General features: G+C 46.3%; 1 protein-coding gene across 2 annotated transcripts in view; it reads left to right on the top strand.

Moving 5' to 3' along the window:
• The window catches only part of DDB1 (damage specific DNA binding protein 1), a 276,368-nt gene that overhangs the window by 69,696 nt on the left and 191,645 nt on the right, over positions 1–15,027 (top strand). Inside the window, exons 2-4 of one of the 2 annotated variants that reach the window (XM_030201144.1) lie at positions 8,639–8,787; positions 8,867–8,983; positions 11,476–11,697. In XM_030201144.1, the coding sequence (XP_030057004.1) occupies positions 8,639–8,787; positions 8,867–8,983; positions 11,476–11,697 (488 nt within the window). Of the gene's footprint in view, positions 1–8,638; positions 8,788–8,866; positions 8,984–11,475; positions 11,698–15,027 lie in introns of those variants that run through there. The other variant, XM_030201145.1, reaches the window with a different exon arrangement.

The following is a 15,027-nucleotide window of genomic DNA, read 5'->3' as shown; positions in this document are numbered from 1 at the left end:
AATGTTGGAAACAGGATACTGAGTTTGATGGACCTGTGATCTGACCCAATATGGCAACGCTTATGTTCTTTTCAGTCTAGGAATGCTTTTGCCATCCCTTTGGCTCAGTTTCCATTTCCTGTCATTTCTGACAGTCCAGTTCATATGCATGCATTATGCCCTTCCCACTAGCTCCAGGGAACAGTAAACTGATTGCCCTCCTATATAGTCCTGTGTAGCAGAAGGACCTGCCAGTATTCTTGTTAGAAGTGGAGACATCCGGATTGGTGGATTAGGATCATAGAGGTACCAATGGTACTGTGGTCCCCTTCCATTGTGGCAGCCTGAGCTGGGACCATTTCCTTCAGGAGAGAAACATTGATGGACTAGTAAAAAAGGCCCATTTCTGACACAAATGAAACGGACGCTAGCAAGGTCTTCCTCGGAGTGTGTATGTTTGAGAGAGTGTATGTGAGAGTGACTGTGTATGAGAGAGAGTGAGTCTGGGTGCGAGTGTGTCTGTGAGAGACAGTGTGTGCGAGAGAGAGAGTGTGTGTGAGACACAGACTGTCTGTGAGACTGAGTGTATGAGACCAAGAGAGTGTGTGTGAGTGACTGTGACACATAGAGAGTGAATGTGATACAGTGAGAGAGAGAGTGTGTGTGTGACAGAGATACCTCCCCCCCCCTCTGGTGTCAGCCCCCCCCCCCCCCCCTCTCTGGTGTCTGAGTGTTCTCCAAAGACAAGCAGGCTGATATTCTCACAAGTGGGTGACGCCACGTCGGCCCCGGAGGATTTTAAAGCAAAATCTAAAAATCTGTTCTACGGCGTTCCGTCGCGCGAGCGAACGCACTGCGCATGTGCGCACACCTCTTCCCGCTCGCCGTGCGGACACGCCCCTCAGTTTTTCTTTTTCCGCGTCTGAGGAGACACGGAGTTCGTTAGTGCTTCGTGTTTTCTTCAGGTCCTCGGAGTAAAATCTCTTTTTTTATTTTACCCTTTTTGGGTGTTCTTTTTCTTTTTTCTTATAAAAGTGCTGGCATATTGTTATCTGTGGGCTCTCTCTCGCCAGCAAACTAAACAAGCCCACATTTTTAGGATCCATTTATTAAAACTTTACAAATGGCTCTCCAGAGCTGTGAGAGCCTGCTCCAGCACACCACTGCCTTTAAGCCCCACAAGTGGTGAAGGTGTATGTCACAGGAAAAACCAGGAACCTAAGCAGGTGCATTCCTGGTCAGCCACTGAATGGGCAACCCGGTGACACAATATCAGTGGTGTAACCTTTGAATTGAGTCTCCACCCGCCTCTGCGCCTCCTGCTATGCAGGTCATTCGGGCGCATCGGAGGATGTGTCTTGGGCCGGATCATCTCCCTGTGAAGCGCAAGTAGTGTCTCAAAGACGAGACGTATTCTACTCTGCCAGGGATGCCCAAAAGAGATCATTCTGGAGTCCGACAGAGACCGATGCACGCTGGGTATAGTTATGCATCGAATAGGTCTCCACCTGCCTCGGCGTCTCCTGCTTGGCAGGTCATTCGGGCGCATCGGCGGATGTGTCTTGGGCCGGATCATCTCCCTGTGAAGCGCAAGTAGTGTCTCAAAGACGAGACGTATTCTACTCTGCCAGGGATGGCCAAAGGAGATGCCCAGAGCTTTGCTCCCTCGGTTATGGAGGTATCCGGGCTTCAGACATCAGTCGGTGCCGAGAGCGTTGCTCCCTCTGTTATGGAGGTATCCTGGCATTGGACGTCGATGCACCGGTACATCGGTACCAGATATCATCGGTGCCGTGGATACCATCGGTGCCAGGTGTCATGGGTACCGTCGGTACCGAGGAGTATCGATACCAGGAACATTGGTACCATGGTCGGTGTCATGGGTCCCGTCGGTACCGGGTATCATCGGTACCATGGGTCCCGTCGGCACCGGGTATCATCGGTACCATGGGTGCCGTCGATGCCGAGTGTCATCGGTGCCATGGGTGCTGTCGGTACCGGGTATCATCGGTGCCATGGGTGCCGTCGGTACCGAGTATCATCGGTGCCATGGGTACTGTCGGTACCGAATATCATCGGTGCGTCGGTACCGAGGAGTATCGATACCAAGAACATTGGTACCATGGTCGGTGTCATGGGTCCCGTCGGTACCGAGTATCATCGGTACCATGGGTCCCGTCGGCACCGGGTATCATCGGTACCATGGGTGCCGTCGATGCCGAGTGTCATCGGTGCCATGGGTGCTGTCGGTACCGGGTATCATGGGCACCATCGGCACCAGGTATCATGGGCACCATCGACTATCGGTACCAGGTATCATCGCCCATCGGTACCGAGTATCATGAGTGCCATCGGTACCATAGTATCAGGTATCGTCGGTACCGTGGATACATGGGTATCAGGTATTATGGATGCCGTCGGCACATGAGTACCATCGATACCAGATATCATGACCAGGTACCATCGGTGCCATTGGTACCAGGTGTCATGAGCACCGTCGGTGCCATGTGTACCATCGGTACCGTCGGTGCTGTTGGTGCCGGATATCATGGGTACCATCGGTACCACATGTCATGGCTACCATCGGTACCAGGTATCATGGGTACCATCGATACCAGATATCATGACTATCATCGGTACCAAGTACCATGGGTACCATTGGTACCGGGGTCCATCGGTACCATGTGTATCATCGGTACCGTCGGTGCCATGGTCTAGCAGTCTGTTTTCGATTCTCTTGCATTTCCAGACTTTGTCCTTGGCTTCGGGACCATGGGTACCATTGGATGCCATGGGTGCTACCGCCTCCTGCGGCATCTAGCTTTTCACCTGGTCTCCTTCACCGATGCTGCCTCTGGTATGGGTGTTCGCACCCTACTGGGGCAACTTCTCGACCCATAGTAGCCTCCATATCGGACGTGTTTGGATCTGAGCTGCTCTGTTTGAGTAGTTAGTTCAGTTCAATGATGGTCATCTGACATTACAGTGGAGATTGTGAATCCCAATGCCCAGATGCTAGAGGTCCTGGACTACTATCTTCACCTGAGTCTTCTGCACTCAGAACAGATAGGAGTTCTAAGAACTTACTTCGGCGCCCCCGGGGCCAGAGCATACATCCTTAGCCTCTTTTGGAGAATGGCGTACCAGGCTGGCATGATCGCATCCCAAATCAAGTCTTGTCAGATCTTTACGAGCATTCCCACCGGAGTAGGCTAGACCTTTTCACCAAGTGGTCAGGTAGCACACGGTGTGTCGCAGGTTCCTGTCCAAGGGCATTTTCGACACTTGTAATGTAACACCTAGATTTCTGCTCTAGGTACAGTGATGCGCAGACTCTCATGACTGTGTGCCTCTCTCCTGGAGGAGGAGACTCAGCAGAAAACTGTAGATATGCTGTGCATACACTTCCTCATCTTGGAAGTTCTTTAGAGAGAGGAGTAGTTTTCCTTGTGCCTTAAGGGGTCGTACCTATACTCCTACTTCTCGACAGCCGGTTCGGGCTATGCCTCAGCACGCTCGTTCTAGTCAGCGGCGTGCACCTAATCAGGCCCCTGCAGCTATTCCCCAGGAACCAGAGGGGTTTTTGACTGGCTCCAATTCAGTATAGCCACTACAAAAAAAAAAAAAAAAAATGTCCGTACCGGCCAATCTGCCTGTCGGGGGGAAGTTTAAATTTTCTCCACCAAAGGTGACTTCTTTTATCCTCCAACCGGTGGGTTTTTTCAACTAGTCCGGTTAGGATACATTCTCAATCTGGAATCAAACCCTCCACATTGTTCATTGGAAGCTTAATCCTTTAGCTTCCATCAAAAGTGAGTACTTGCAGAGGAACTCTCTGTTTTTCCCAGCGCCAATGCAGTCGAGCCCGTTCCACCAGGGCAAGAAGGGTTGAGATTCTATTCCAGGTCTTTCCTTGTGGGTTGCGTCCCATCATAGACATAAGGGGCCTAAACAGATTTGGTTCAGGATGCTTTCCCTGGGCATCCTTCTTCCCATACTTCAGGAAAACGATTGGTTATGCTCTCTGGATTTACAGGATACTTATACTCTCTTTGCATCCAGAGTATGTTTTTTTCCTAGTGCCTGGCTGTTGTTGCAGCGTATCTTCATGGACTGGGAGTGCATGTGTTCCCTTAACACGATGATTGCCCGTCTCAACAGATTACAGCACAATACATATTGAGACTTCTAGACACATGGCTTCCACAGTTCATGTAACTCCCATGGCACTTTTGCACATGACATCCGCTCAGTGCATCCTAGCTTCCCAGTGGTATCAAGTTTAGGGTATCTAGAGGATGTAACCCAACTGTTCGCCAGTCTTTGGTATTCCCCTCAGAGGTGGTTAATTCTCTCTATTTTGATTCTGAGGCATCTTACTCAGTCAAAAGCTGCTGACGAAGGTTGCATCCCTCCTGGCTATCCAACCAAATTATTTTAATTCAACAAACAATCGGGTTGTGATGTACTCGATAACAAAGGAGTACTGGATCTTGCCCTCTGAGTCAGGATGCCATGCAGATGTAGCGGTGGGCCCGCAATGCGGCATGTTTTCTCCAAGCCACTTATCTAATTGGCGTAAACAGCAGTCTGGCCGACAGGCTGAGCAGGATAATGCTACAGTTGAGCATGCCTATAGTTCGAAAGACCCCTCAGTGGATCTTTTTGCTACTTAGTCCAATCGCAAAGTCCCTCAGTTCTGTTCCAGGCTGCAGGTTCACGGCAGGCTACCATCGGATGCCTTTCTCCTTCTTTGGGAGACAGGTTTTCTGTATGCGTATCCTCCCATACATCTGGTGGAAAAGATTTTGCTGTTTCTCAAGCAAGATTGTGGAGCCATGATTCTGATTGCTCTTTTCTAGCTGCGTCAAATAGGATTCCCTCTTCTTCTGGAGTTGGAATGTTTTCCAGCTCTCATTACGCAGAACGAGGGGGCACTTCTACATCCCAACCTCCAATCTCTGGCTCACACGGTCTGGATGTTGAGAGTGGGGTTTCGTTGAGTTTTCCAGAGTGTCTCCCGACTCTTGCTTGCTTTCAGAAAAGATTTCACAAAGAGGTGTTATTCTTTTTCATGGAAGAGGTTTGCCGTCTAGTGTGACAGCAAGGCCCTAGATCCTGCATCTTGTCTTATACAGACCTTGCTTGAGTTCTTTCTACACCTGTCTGAGTCTGGTCTCAAGACCAACTCTGTCAGTATTCATCTTTGTGCAATAGAGCTTATCATCAACGTGTGAAAGGTCAGCCTTTAGCTGTCCACTTCACGAGAGGTTTATTTCTCCCCCAATATTGAGAGAATTCCTTGTATGTGTCTAGGGGAGATTATTTCTGTTGGGCTTAGCACCCACAATAATTTTGACAGTTGGCTCTTATGCTTCGGTCAGAGTTCCTATCACTCCTTATCCAGTATCTTGGGGTCCCAATGTCGTTTTCATCCAGCTGCTGCAAGCTCAATTCGGGCCACTGGATTCCTGCCATCTGAAGTATTGGACCTGGAAGGTCATTTTCCTTAGTGGCTGTTCCTTCAACTCGTAAGGTCGGTGAGCTTCGGTCTCTAGTAGCTCAAGCGCCTTACCTTACTTCTCATCTTAACAGAGTAGTTCTCTGCATGCAGACAAAGTTCTTACTGGCGCTGGTATCAGAGTACCAGCTGATCCAGTCAGTTGTCTTGCCAATATTCTTTCTCCCTCATCTTACAAGCCCTGGCGAAAGCAAGCTCCGCACTTTTTGCGTGGAGCAGACGAGCTCCCTCGGACGGTCCGCCCAGTTGTTTATTTCTTTTAATGCCAGTTGCTGTCGGAAACTGCATAATTTCTTCTTGGCTAGCAGAGTGCATCTCCTTCATTTTTGTCCAAGCTGGACTGACTCTAGAAGGCCATGTCACGGCTCACAAAATTAGAGCCATGGCTGAGTCGGTGGCTCATCTAAGATCAGTCACTATTTAAGAGATCTGCAAAGCTGCGGCGTGGTCATCAGTCCACACATTTTCATCTTACTACTGCCTTCAGCAATAGCCGACTCGTCAGTCGGTTTGGGCAGTCGGGGCTGCAGAACTTCTTTGGGGTTTAGAATCCAACTCCAACCCTCCTAAGCCCATTTTTGTTCTGTTCCAGGCTACACTCATTTAGATATTTCTTCTTTTCAGGTCAATTTTATTCTGGCCTCGCCGTTGCGAGACTCAATTGACCACTGTTTGTTGTGTTGTGTAAGCCTGGAAGCTAGGGATACCCCACTTGTGAGAATATCAGCCTGCTTGTCTTTGGAGAAAGAGTAGTTACTTACCTGTAACAGGTGTTCTCCGAAGACAGCAGGCTGCATATTCTCACAAACCCTCCCACCTTCCCCTTTTGGAGTTGTCTCCTCCATCTTTTGGATTTAACTGAGGGGCGTGTCCGCACGGCGAGCGGGAAGAGGTGTGCGCACATGCGCAGTGCGTTCGCTCGCGCGACGGAACGCCGTAGAAGATATTTTTAGATTTTGCTTTAAAATCCTCCGGGGCCGACGTGGCGTCACCCACTTGTGAGAATATGCAGCCTGCTGTCTTCGGAGAACACCTGTTACAGGTAAGTAACTACTCTTTACTGTGCAGGACACTGAGCTCTGACTGTGCTTCAAGGAACTGACCAATCCTATTTAATAGAATGCACCTCCAACATTCTGAAGCAGAGAAACCTCGTGTGGTTGGTCACATCTGCTTGTGACGTACCTGGAAGTACGTGATGTCAATTCAGGAGATGGATACAGAGAGCAGGAATACCTCAGCCATGCAGTCAGCTTCAGAATGTTGGAGGTGCGTTTTATTATATAGGATAATTTGTTCAATTTTTGAAATGTCAGGGATGGGAAGGGTATTAGGGGTTATACAGTTAATTCTCAACAATTTTTGTGTTGCTGCATTTTTAACTAAAATTGATGTAATCTTCAATCTCTCTCTCTCCCTCTCTCTCTCTAATAATATTACACAGAAGAAGGGTTACTTGTTAGATTTATGGACTTTTGACTTTCCTTTCTTTTAGTTGTTGTAAATTTGTTGAAAAATCTAAAATGGAAAAAAGGAAGAGGAAGAAAATCTAAAAGGAAGGAGAAGGATACAGTGGACATAAGATGAGAGTAGAGAGTAATCATAAGAGAACATAGATATTTCTAGGACCCCTCTTTTTATCACATGACATACGCTATCTAGGTGAAGCATTGATCCAGAAGAGGAAAGGCAAGAGAGAAGGGCAGTGAATTCAGAAAATGTGAGGAATGAATAGAATTTCTTTCCTTCTGATGGAAAAGTGAGAGGATTAGTTTTTTTTGTCTGAGAAGTTACTACATGTTGTGCCAACTCCTGCTAGGAATTTGTCAGAGTTGCTTTTAAATTTGTGGCAAGAAATGCGGGGTCAGCTCATGTTTTAGAGCTTGAATAGTGTTCTTCACTGCTTGCTTGATGAATAATTGTAAAATCCTACACAGTATTCTTTAACCAAGAGCAGAAGCCTTAGTAGGCTGTGGTACCTTTTAAAACCATACTGACTAGATGGTACTTTTAAAATAACTTGAGAAACACTGTCTTAAAGGATGAGCAAAAAAGATGTTATATGCCCATGAACTTTCTAGACTACACAGTTTTCCTCTTCACAGGTTTACTGAGTCTCCAGTTGACAGCACTTGCAGATTATTGACGTTTAGCACGGCATATTTATTTTATTTCAGTATTTTCTGCTCTGTTTTTCCAGTTCTAGGCAGAGTACTTAATTGCATACACAATTTTTCATTCTATCAGATGTTCATATTATATGCCTCTTGAAATTAAAAGGGTCTTTAATGTGATTTATTCAACAGGTTAAATAATAACTTCTGCTGTGTGACATGCAGTCCTGGTTCATCAGTGTTCTTTCCAGAAATTTTTGCTAGCCGGGTAGCACGAAGGAGTAGCAGGGTAGAGGTGTGAGAGTACTATTAAGTGACCACATTGCTGGCAAGATTCGCAGCGGTCTCTTCACTTATGTATAGTGGTATTTATTAATAAGTGAAATAACCTTTATTCCATTTTTTGGGTTACTCAGAAATGCACAAAACAAAATCCATATAAAATATTTTCAAAGCAAAATATACCAACGTGCGCTGATCACATTGACTAATTTTCAGCAGACTTTAGAAAGCTGTTGTCTTCCTTGTGGGATTGCTTTCTTTGAAACTGAATCATTCATTTCTGGTTCACACACTGGAAATTCTGAATCCACTGAAATGGTCACTTAGGAATAATTGATGGCACATGCCATGATTGTTGAAACACTAATGGCCCTGTTTACTAAGCCACGCTGTAGGCGCTAACAATAGCGATACCCATTATATTTTTATGGGTGTCTCTAGCGTTAGCGCACACTAAAAAGTTTGCATTTTTACTGCGCTGCTTAGTAAACAGCCCTAAATGTGGGTCAGTATCTCTTAAATGGTTCTGACCCCTACATAATAAGAAAAATAATGATTGGGCTTCTTTGTATTTTGTAGAGTAATTAAAGCTGTACCTACCTTTTTGAGAAGAGTAGAAGTCAGTAATCAGAGTGTGTTAAGACAAAACATTTTATTCTCCATAGAACTGTGGTTTCTTTTACCCTTTGTGCTGGGTTTTGACTTTTAGGTAAGCTTTCCTTCTTGCCTTGCGTCATTTCAGGACATTTTACCTCTGCTGAGGACTTAAATTTGCTGATTGCGAAGAATACACGACTTGAGATCTACGTGGTTACTGCAGAGGGCCTGCGTCCAGTTAAGGAGGTGGGAATGTATGGCAAGATTGCTGTTATGGAGCTCTTCCGGCCAAAGGTATGCAGAGGGTTCTATTTTAGGGGTTTCACATTGGACTTCTAAGGTTCATGTATCAGCTATGGTTTTGTCTCCTCAGGGGGAAAACAAGGACCTGCTGTTTGTTCTCACTGCCAAGTACAATGCCTGTATCCTGGAGTACAAACAAAGTGGGGACAGTATTGATATCATAACCCGTGCACATGGAAATGTACAGGTAAGCAGGCTGTAGGATGGTGGCAAAATCCATGCTCATATTTAAAAAAAAAAAAAAAAGTAAATAAACTGTGGGGTGACATCTATACCCCTAGAAATGGGGTAAGCAGACTATAGCCCACCACTGTATATAGATAAATGCCATAGACATTGCCTGTTGACATCATGACCCAGTCAAGGCAGAAGGAACTTTGACATCATAACCTGTGCTCATATGAATATATAGGCACATCAGCTATGCCAGCAAAAGAATGCAGAGAGGACGATGAAGTAACCCAGTAGAGAGAGAGCGAACAATTTCATGATCTATGCCCAGCAAAACTTTCTACGTTACTAAGTAGTCTGCATATGGCAAATTCTCTGAGAGAGGTGAAGTGGTGGTACCATCATCTATGCCTTTGAAAATATGAGGCTAAGGCTGCATAGTCAGTTCTAATCTATAGTTTGTATACCGCACAGATCCCAGCATATGAGGTTCAAGGCAGTTTACAATATTAAAAGCTGTCTTCATTAATTCTAGTCTAGTGAGTCTTTGGGCCTGATTTTCTGAAATCATTTTTTCTCTTATAGACATGGAGTGGAGGAGTGGCCTAGTGGTTAGGGTGGTGGACTTTGGTCCTGGGGAACTGAGGAACTGGGTTTGATTCCCACTTCAGGCACAGGCAGCTCCTTGTGACTCTGGGCAAGTCACTTAACCCTCCATTGCCCCATGTAAGCCGCATTGAGCCTGCCATGAGTGGGAAAGCGCGGGGTACAAATGTAACAAAAAAAAAAACATAAAATGGACAAAACAAGCCTTAAAATTATTTTATTTATGTAAAAATATAGTTTGCATTATCTAAAAAAAATCTAAGTGGGTTACAATAAGGCATACATAAAATAAGCAACATAAAACCAACAAACAAATACTAAAATCAACTATTACATCAGATAAATCAAACTCTTTGTGCTGTTCAAATTGTCCTTAATATTCCAGCAGAGGGGTAAGAGAGAAATGTTTGCAGGTCATTGTTTGAAAAGAGAAGACTGTATATTATGTTCTTCCTGAGCCTCTTAAAATAGGTTCTTCCCAGCAGAAATGATTTCTAGAGAGCTGTGTCGCAGAGCTAGTTAATAAATTCTTCCTGTCGGGTACTTCTTGATTTCTCCTCATAATCTTGGAGCTAAGAGCCAGTTTCCAAAGAAAGCTATTTAAATTCAACAAGTGGTACCTTATAGACTATCCAGTTTATTAAAGCAAGGGCTTTCAAGGACAAAGTGGATTCTGGTCCTTGAAAGTTAATGCTACCTACCTCTCTCATTTTGTTACATCAGACCAACACAGCCACCCTTTCAAAGATTTGTAATGATTCAAAGAGAAATTGTCTATTTTCCCTATATTGACATTTATGTGAGATCTTAAAGTATCATGCAACAAATTACAAGTATAGTGGCTCCTTGCCTGGAAGAGTTTGCAGCGTAAGTAAGTAACTTCGGTAGTGAGGTTGTAGTAACTTGCCCAAAGTCATAGTGAGGGACAGTGATCTAAATAGGACTTGAACTTGGGTCTTGCTGTTCTGGCCCATAAACTTAACCATTAGATGCCTCCTCCGTGTAAAGTAACCTGTGGTCTCTGGTCTCATATCAGGTAGTAAGAAAACTACTATAGTGGTAATTATCATGTTTAGATAGAAACGTTCAAACCCAAACCCTTCAAATATAGATTACCAGGAACAACTGGTGAAACAGGGGAGAGAGCCTGCAGTCCCTAGTTCTGAATGAAGATTTACTTCCCTGGGTACCAGCTATCGTACATTCTCAGAAGTTTTCCGAAGAGGGAATAGAGTGTTCATGTCATCCCCTGGAGGCTGAGGCTGGGGGAAAGCATATATTTTCATTGTGGTGCTTCTGTTGCACCCAAAGAGCAAAAACAGGAAAAGAAACCTTCCACAAAAAGTCAAAGAACCAACACAAGAGTGGAAGACACGAACAAATTCAAAGACGGCTAGCAAAAAATGTTTATTCTTCAAATGCAGCATCCAGGAAGCACTGACAAGAAATACCCAACACGGGCCATGTTTCGGCATGCAGGTCTTTGTCAGGGGTCCTGTTAACCAGCAAGCCAAATTATGCAAACATGCTCAGCTGTATAAGTATCATAAAGGTGCAGTGCACCAAGATTAAGTCAAATTGTCAGCGGCATAGTGACAAGACAGTAGAGTCTCTTTAGATGCCAAGTTGCTGTGATGATAATAATTAGGCACCCACAAAAGTGTACAACAGAGAGGTTGTGTAGTGATATAAGCATTTTTGAAAATGTTACTGCAGAGTTATAACTACAGCCATGAAAACCAGTAGATATAATGGTTGCACCATGACATAGAAAAAAAATCTGTTGTGTTAGTGTAGCCCTGTTAATGAGTAATCTTTTTCTTTTGACATTTTGAAGATAGGAGGCAGTGGCTGTTGGCTGTGCACCTTCATGAGCCATATTCTCTCTCCCTCTTATTCTAGGATCGCATTGGTCGCCCCTCAGAAACAGGCATCATTGGTATCATTGATCCAGAATGCCGTATGATTGGACTGCGTCTCTATGATGGGCTTTTCAAGGTCATCCCCCTTGACCGGGACAACAAAGAGTTAAAAGCCTTTAATATCCGACTAGAAGAGCTGCAGGTCATTGATGTGAAGTTCCTATATGGCTGCCAGGCCCCAACCATCTGTTTTGTCTACCAGGTACCCATTTGTCTACTAGAAGCCTTGCTGACTCTAGGCTGGGAGAGGAATGTGTGGTGCAGTGACTAATATTTTACAGAAAGCATGTTTTATGACTAGTTTGTTACTATGTCACCCACGTTCACCGCACTCTAAATGTTGCAGACTTTTTTGTATCGTGTGAAAAAAGTAACCTCTCATTTCTGAGGGTTTTTGTTTTCCATGACTTGCACCCTTCCTCTGGTGCATGCTATATTAGGACTGCATCCCTAAACTCAAAATTCACCTTTTTCAGTTGGTTTATCCCAGTGCCTGAATCTCAAGCTTCTCATTTTGTCATGGATTCCCTTCTCATCAAAATTTTTTTGTACTTTGTTTATTTCTTGTAGAGTGCCATGAGTAGAGCACCATATAGATTCTGAGAATAACTAACATATATGGTCTTCTTCCAGAGCGCAATATTTATTTTTTTCTTAATAGTCTTGAAAAGTGAAAATGTTTGGCCTGATATTCAAAATGAGTTAAGTATTAGCTGTCGGCTGGTGAATACTTTACTTATCCATATATTTTCAACTGTTATACTGATAAAATCAGGCCGTTTAACTCACTGAATGGCCAGGTTTCATACAACTCATAAGGAGAATTCAGGAGGAGCAAAGGCGGAGCCAGCAGTTATTCATTTTCTGACAATGCATCTAAATCTAAAAGCATATCTTAATATTTAGCAGCTGAGTAGTGGCAATATTCAATTGCTAAATGGATAAGTTGTGCTTAGATTTAGAAGGATAATCGCCTGTTTCCTTGTCATCAGCAGCAGATGAATCCATTAACTGATGGGTTGTATCCGCCTACCAGCAAGTGGAGATACAGAACACTGAAAAACCATAGTGCCTCTTGGACGGCTAGCCCCAACTGCCTTCAGTATTTCTCTATCTCCCAGCAGGTGTGGACGTAGCTTGATCAGCTCCTGGATTTCAGACTGCCTGGGGTGGCTCCTGTGCTTTGCCAGTTGAGCAGGGGTGTTGTGGCTGGTGGTGCCCACTTTGAAGGCATATAGGTTCACCCTTTCCCTGCCTTACCCATTCCCCCCGCCTCCCGGAGTCCCTCTGTTGCTGCCTGCCTCCAACTTTCCGCACAGTGTTAAAAAAAAAAAAAAAGCGCACTTCCTTGTCATCAAGCAGATGAAGCCATTACATATGGGTTATGTCCATCAACCAGCAGGGGAGATAGAGAGCACTCAAACTTTCACAGTGCCCTCTTGGCCAGCTAGCTCCACTGCCTCTCCAGTATTCTCTATCTCCCCTAGCAGGGTGGCTGCAGCTTGTTCGAGCTCCAGAAAAATCTGCCGGGAGGTGGTTCCTGGCTTGCCAGTTGTTAACCGGGGTGTTGGAGGCTATAGCAGCCTCACTTTAAAGGCACATAGGTTAGCCCTTTCCCTGCCTTACCCATACCTCTGTGGATGTGGACATATTGTTTTGCTTTCCCTGTCCTTACCCACCAACAGTGGATGCAGGCATATAGGTTCGCCCTTTCCCTGCCTTTCCCACTCATCTGAGCCTCCGGAGTCTTCAATACCTCTGCTTTCCTCACAGCTTAAAAAAAAAAAAAAAAAGTCGCGTCGCATTTTTAAACGCAGAGACGCTGGAGCAGAGGTTTTTGACCTGAATTTCAGCAGGATCATAGTTGTACACTAGATCCTTTGAGGTAAGAGTGTTTTCCAACTCCTCCGGGGTGGGCCCGCGATCGGGGCGATTTTGGCGCGAAACCGCCATCTTGGATTTTACCGCCGTTTTTCGGCGATGGCTGCGGACAATGTAAAGCGCTGTTCCACTTGTGGCAAGCGCAAATCAGCAGCAGGCCTCTGTAAATCGTGCTGTACTGGCGTAGGAGCCGGCCCGAGCATGGCGAGCGATGTTTCTTCCCGCTCTGAGCTGGCAGCGGGCGCCATTTTGCTTCCACCACATGGCGCGGCCTCCGTGGACACGGAGAGACCTGAGCCGGGTGGGGCACCTCGAGATGAGGTTATTTCAGGAGTGGCTAGCACCGAACAGGATTTGGGTGCCCAGGGTGAGATTTTCTCCCCGGATTTTGTGCTTTTGCTGCATAAAGCATACATGATGAAAAGAGCCCTTCCTCAAGGGTCGCCTGAGGCTCCTCTGATTGCCCCCCCGATGGATTCTGGCCTGGGACTGCCCAGTGAGGCTTTTTTCCCGGATGCTTGGCCTAAAGATAAGCGCAGAAGGGTTAATTCCCCTTCAGATTGTGGTGCACCTTTTTCCCCCCCGTGGTCGGGGTGTGAGGATTCGGAGAACTCTGACAGACGTTCTTGGTCTGAGGAACCAGAGTCAGGTGCGGATTTACCACAGGATCTGGATGATCCCTCCGCGGTGAGGATTTTCCACCGTGATGAGCTGCCAGTGCTTATTTCAGATACCCTGCAGGCCCTCTCGATTGAAGATCCTGACAGTGGCATGGCCTCCTCGTGTAATCCCAGGATGGCTAGTACCAAGAAAGCTGCTTGGGCCTTCCCTTTGCATGACTCCATCCTAGAGCTTGTTTTGGCTCAGTGGGCTGACCCCGAGGGACCTTTGAGAGTTTCCAGGGCTATGGGGCAGTTATACCCTCTGCGTGAGGGACATATGGCTCGTTTTCAAATGCCTACAGTGGATGCCCTAGTCACTGCGGTGACAAAGAGAACTACCCTCCCTGTTGAAGGAGGTGTTGCCCTGAAGGATGTTCAAGACCGTAGGCTGGAAACAGTATTGAAACGGTCCTTTGAAATTGCAGGTCTCACTGTTCGGGCGTCTGCATGCAGCTGTTATGCTGTTAGAGCCTGCCTAGCTTGGCTGCAACAGGCAGTGGCTCAGCCCGGAGTTGGAGCGGAGCCCTTTTTGGATGTGGCTCCGCGGATGGAGGTGGCCTTGTCCTTTCTGGCTGATGCCCTTTATGACCTTGTCAGAGCTTCGGCTAAACAAATGGCAGTAGCAGTGGCGGCTCGCCGTCGTCTGTGGCTACGACACTGGGCAGCGGACATGGCCTCTAAGCAAAGGTTGGTGAAGTTGCCTTTTCAAGGACTTCTCCTATTTGGTGAGGAGTTGGAGAAAATTGTGAATGGCCTGGGTGATCCAAAACCCCAGCGCTTGCCCGAAGATAGGCAGAGGCCTTCCTCTAAGGGCCAGGCGGTCCACTCCTCGTACAGACCTCGCTTCCGTGAAGCTAGAAGGTACCGCCCGGGGCGTTCTGCTGGGTTCACTTCACGTGCCCGTGGTCAGCAGAGGAACTCCTTTCGCTCGGACAAGCGTTCAGCAGCCGGTGGCTCAAGACCAGGAGTTCAGGGGCGACCCTCTCAAT

Source organism: Microcaecilia unicolor, chromosome 4 (assembly GCF_901765095.1).
Source record: "Microcaecilia unicolor chromosome 4, aMicUni1.1, whole genome shotgun sequence".
In the NCBI taxonomy this organism is placed as follows: domain Eukaryota; kingdom Metazoa; phylum Chordata; class Amphibia; order Gymnophiona; family Siphonopidae; genus Microcaecilia; species Microcaecilia unicolor.
Note: the sequence above shows the minus strand (reverse complement) of the source record. Positions and strands in the feature narration are given on the sequence as shown.